Source organism: Calliphora vicina, chromosome 2 (assembly GCF_958450345.1).
Source record: "Calliphora vicina chromosome 2, idCalVici1.1, whole genome shotgun sequence".
Classification (NCBI taxonomy): Eukaryota; Metazoa; Arthropoda; class Insecta; order Diptera; family Calliphoridae; genus Calliphora; species Calliphora vicina.
The window spans coordinates 499,840-505,582 of record NC_088781.1 but is presented as its reverse complement, the minus strand read 5'-3'; the positions used below and the strand labels follow the sequence as shown (position 1 = coordinate 505,582).

Here is a 5,743-nt window from a genome sequence, read left to right as displayed (position 1 = left end):
TATGTATGTATGTATGTATGTATGTATGTATGTATGTATGTATGTATGTATGTATGTATGTATGTATGTATGTATGTATGTATGTATGTATGTATGTATGTATGTATGTATGTATGTATGTATGTATGTATGTATGTATGTATGTATGTATGTATGTATGTATGTATGTATGTATGTATGTATGTATGTATGTATGTATGACTGTATGTATGTATGTATGTATGTATGTATGTATGTATGTATGTATGTATGTATGTATGTATGTATGTATGTATGTATGTATGTATGTATGTATGTATGTATGTATGTATGTATGTATGTATGTATGTATGTATGTATGTATGTATGTATGTATGTATGTATGTATGTATGTATGTATGTATGTATGTATGTATGTATGTATGTATGTATGTATGTATGTATGTATGTATGTATGTATGTATGTATGTATGTATGTATGTATGTATGTATGTATGTATGTATGTATGTATGTATGTATGTATGTATGTATGTATGTATGTATGTATGTATGTATGTATGTATGTATGTATGTATGTATGTATGTATGTATGTATGTATGTATGTATGTATGTATGTATGTATGTATGTATGTATGTATGTATGTATGTATGTATGTATGTATGTATGTATGTATGTATGTATGTATGTATGTATGTATGTATGTATGTATGTATGTATGTATGTATGTATGTATGTATGTATGTATGTATGTATGTATGTATGTATGTATGTATGTATGTATGTATGTATGTATGTATGTATGTATGTATGTATGTATGTATGTATGTATGTATGTATGTATGTATGTATGTATGTATGTATGTATGTATGTATGTATGTATGTATGTATGTATGTATGTATGTATGTATGTATGTATGTATGTATGTATGTATGTATGTATGTATGTATGTATGTATGTATGTATGTATGTATGTATGTATGTATGTATGTATGTATGTATGTATGTATGTATGTATGTATGTATGTATGTATGTATGTATGTATGTATGTATGTATGTATGTATGTATGTATGTATGTATGTATGTATGTATGTATGTATGTATGTATGTATGTATGTATGTATGTATGTATGTATGTATGTATGTATGTATGTATGTATGTATGTATGTATGTATGTATGTATGTATGTATGTATGTATGTATGTATGTATGTATGTATGTATGTATGTATGTATGTATGTATGTATGTATGTATGTATGTATGTATGTATGTATGTATGTATGTATGTATGTATGTATGTATGTATGTATGTATGTATGTATGTATGTATGTATGTATGTATGTATGTATGTATGTATGTATGTATGTATGTATGTATGTATGTATGTATGTATGTATGTATGTATGTATGTATGTATGTATGTATGTATGTATGTATGTATGTATGTATGTATGTATGTATGTATGTATGTATGTATGTATGTATGTATGTATGTATGTATGTATGTATGTATGTATGTATGTATGTATGTATGTATGTATGTATGTATGTATGTATGTATGTATGTATGTATGTATGTATGTATGTATGTATGTATGTATGTATGTATGTATGTATGTATGTATGTATGTATGTATGTATGTATGTATGTATGTATGTATGTATGTATGTATGTATGTATGTATGTATGTATGTATGTATGTATGTATGTATGTATGTATGTATGTATGTATGTATGTATGTATGTATGTATGTATGTATGTATGTATGTATGTATGTATGTATGTATGTATGTATGTATGTATGTATGTATGTATGTATGTATGTATGTATGTATGTATGTATGTATGTTAAATTAACAAATAACAGTGATTGGTAAATTTTTATTAAGTATGTATGTAGTATATCAAATTAATTTAAATAAGGAAGGATTGAGTGATCTACAACAGCATCTCCCTTTCATCATCATCATCATTGGTGGGATGTACTAAATCATTAATTAAATTCATTTGTAATGATAACCGCTGTTTGATGACCTGTACCCATTTTTTATGTTCCTCCCTTGAGTGGGCCTCACAAATAAGGCTACAATTGGGAGCATTGGGATCCATTAGTTGGAGGAAAAACTTGCTGTTGGTTAACTCTTTCAACTGTAACTTATTCATCTATTAATTAAAATATATACATATAATATTTTTGATTAATATTCCAAATTCGAGTTAATGTTAAAAATTACCGGTATTTGCAGACAAGAATTGTATGTTGGAATGGTATATTTCTTTTTAGGTTCTATTTTTTTCGTAAATAAAATCGAGCGCTTAAAAAGAAAAACATATAAATTGCGTCGTTTACCATCGTAGTTGCACTTTAAAAATCCACGATGTAAAAGTTGTCCTTGGGCCGACACAATACCATCGAAATTTCTGATACCAGTAAGATCACCGAATTCATTTACTTCGTTGCAAACGTTCTGTAACATTAGAAATATTATTAAATTAATAAGTGAAGTTACCTCTATCAAGATTACAGAAATTTACCCCTATCACCGTTATGGCGTCATTTAAGCAGTTTGCGTCCTCAATTAAATCTTTCTTTTTAAGATGTTTTAAAATTTCGTTAAGCAGCATTTTATAACGACCTACTCTCTGCACGGGCGCTATCATGAGATCTCCTATCTGTAATCAGAATATTTAAAGCATTTATTTAAAGGCCATTATTATGAATATTGTATAATACATATCGCTAATTTGCAACAACGTCATAATTCAAAAAAAGTCGTTTCGAGAAAAACGACTTTAAATGTTTTATGGCATTTTACTATTTCTTAAATAAATTTTCAACAAATCATGCGATTTCTGAAATAAAACCTGATGTAAATAGTAGATACTAATATCTATTTAACACAAATTTTTACTTGTCAAATATACGAGAAAATATGAATTTTCATTTATGCATATTTTGTATTACTCATTTCAAAACACCCGGATTTTGAGTTATGACGTTGTTGCATATATTTATACATACATACATACATACAGTGGTGGCCAGGAAATTAAGACAAAAATTGTTTGCTAAATTCCATGTAATTGTCAATTATTTTTTCAAATATTTCCACAAATATGTATGCATGAGGACTGTTTTAACACACAAGTGTGTTTTATTCGACTGTGTCAATTCATACATATTCACCACCAACACATAAAATTTTTCTACAACTTGACCAACAAATTTTTTTTAATAAACATATTTTCTCACATTTATATCATTATATTTTTATTATTATAAAATATTCGGACCAAATTTCGTATTTTTAGTTCCATTAGTTTCGCTCATATCATGTTATTAACAGCGGATGTTCGCTGAGGTGGGTCAACGTATTTCCACATATCTTTGTCCATATATGTTTTACCGATTTTTCCAAACATTTTTCAGAAACTAGAAACATTATATATAATAATAAATTTCATACCCTTAGAGGTCCTTTTATTTTGGCTCTATCGCACTTAAAATTCAGTTGATGAAGAAAATTCAAGTATTTGTCTTAAATTGGTGGCCACCACTGTATGTATGTATGTATATAAAACTTTCACTTACACTATGTTTGTGCTTCAATGCTTTTTTGATTTTTTCAAAATATTCAAAATGTGTATTGATAAGATATTCCGATATTGATTTATTATTTATGTATTTAGCATAGATGTGAAATTGAGGCTCATTCTGGATGAAAACCTGACTCAAGCCACGAATAGATAATTCATTTTTCTTCAATGCTCCAAAGAAGTAACTGAAAAAATAAGAACATCCATCGTTACTAAATAAAACCAAAAACAAGTGTAACAAAAAATTCCAGCCCGAAATTTGATTCACTTTGCATTCGATGAAATATTTATTTTCACTTACTGCTTATGCCACTCATAGATTTCGGTAATATTTCCAAATATCAAAAGACCATCATGTTCCTGTAAATCTCTCGGTACAGGAATTTCACTACTTTCATTAAAGTACTCAGTCATATAACTTTAAAATAAAAAAAAACATTAATCAGTTTACATTTTCATGATCAAATGGAAGAACTCAGCAATAATCTATTTACCCATAGACAACATTTCCTAATGTATTTATGTACGTCTCTTCGGTGGTTATTAGTTCAGCTACAGCTGGAATGGGATGTTTTCGGTATTCTCTAAAGGAGTTATTACAATTTGAGAAACAATGTTTATCCATGTTTGTAGTCAAGCTATTTTTGTACAATAATTTATTAGATGGCTAGCTAAATCGGTCTGAATCGTTTCAACTTTGATATTTTAATGATTTTCTTAGTAATTTTTTCCAAGAAAGTTTATTTAATTACAAATGTACATATTTATCTATAAATAAGTTTAACCGCAAGATGGTCATAAATATTGTATACTGAAAGAGAATTGATACAATATTTACCATAAAAAGATTTCTCAATGAGAACTGTCATGATAAAAATAACAGGAGATTGAGAAAATGGGGTAAGTCGTATTATTGTATAATAATACACTACACTACGGTGCGAGCGTTATGTGCAAATTACAACATTTTAAACTAATATAAATAAATTTTTAAAAATCTCTGAAAATAAAGAATTTAGTTTAACCCTTTCGAAAACATAGTGGAACTTCAATGTCTTACAAGTAAAGAAGGTGCGCTTGTCGTTTTTCCACCTTTCTTATCTTTTGTACACTTTACGCATCGGCCGCGGCATCGCGTGTTTCCTTCAATAGGCATGTGATCGCCAATTACACCATAATTATACCCTTCACCTTCGTGAGAAGGGTATATATAAGTTTGTCATTCCGTTTGTAATTGCTACATTTTTCATTTCCGACCCTATAAAGTATATATATTCTGGATCCTTATAGATAGCGGAGTCGATTAAGCCATGTCCGTCTGTCTGTCTGTCTGTTGAAATCAATTTTCTGAAGACCCCAGATATCTTCGGGATCCAAATCTTCAATAATTCTGTCAGACATGCTTTCGAGAATTTTGCTATTTAAAATCAGCAAAATCGGTCCACAAATGGCTGAGATATGAGGAAAAAATCAGCAAAATCGGTCCACAAATGGCTGAGATATGAGGAAAAAACCAAGACAACCTCGATTTTGACCTATATCTGGATTACTAAGGCATTAGTATAGACAATATGGATATCTAATGATAGATATTTCAAAGACATTTGCAACGTATATAAGACCATAGTAAGTTGGACCTACAATGGGTCAAAATCGGAAAAAAAAATTTTAACAGACAAACAAATTTTTAAAATTTAAAAAAATCGAAATCGACACCACCCATATGTTGATTGTAGTCGACAATGGACTTTGGACAATTCAAGCTAAGTTTTTCACCGCTTTTCTGTTTGCGTTGGATCAACCTAATTTCTCAGCTATGACAATTGCTTATTACCGTCACCAGTTTTGAATCCTGACCGATCTCTTCATCGCAACTGGACTTATTATCACTAATATCATCACAGTCCATACCTGCACATTATTCTTCCGTTCTAGAGGAATCGTTGTCCTCCTACGCTACATATTCAGAGCCACTATTTTCATATAGCTCTCTTGCAGGTCATTACGCTTATTGGCTGTACAAATTCAATTTCAATAATATGACATTTCGTCCAACAGAAGTACAATTTAAACAAATTTGAAAAAATAAAAATAAACCAACATCAATATCTTCTTACTTTATTTCATATTAATGTACATTAGGTGGGTAAAAAAAAAG

General features: G+C 29.0%; 1 protein-coding gene across 1 annotated transcript; it reads right to left on the bottom strand.

Moving 5' to 3' along the window:
* Window positions 1–1,849: 1,849 nt before the first annotated feature.
* LOC135951440 (rho guanine nucleotide exchange factor 25-like) lies at window positions 1,850–4,252 on the bottom strand. Its single transcript, XM_065501097.1, has 6 exons — window positions 4,080–4,252; window positions 3,887–4,003; window positions 3,581–3,770; window positions 2,524–2,661; window positions 2,223–2,456; window positions 1,850–2,151 (listed from the first exon to the last, which is right to left on the bottom strand). Exons 1-6 carry the CDS (start codon window positions 4,208–4,210, stop codon window positions 1,927–1,929), a joined length of 1,035 nt encoding a protein of 344 aa, XP_065357169.1. The 5' UTR covers window positions 4,211–4,252; the 3' UTR covers window positions 1,850–1,926.
* Window positions 4,253–5,743: the final 1,491 nt, after the last annotated feature.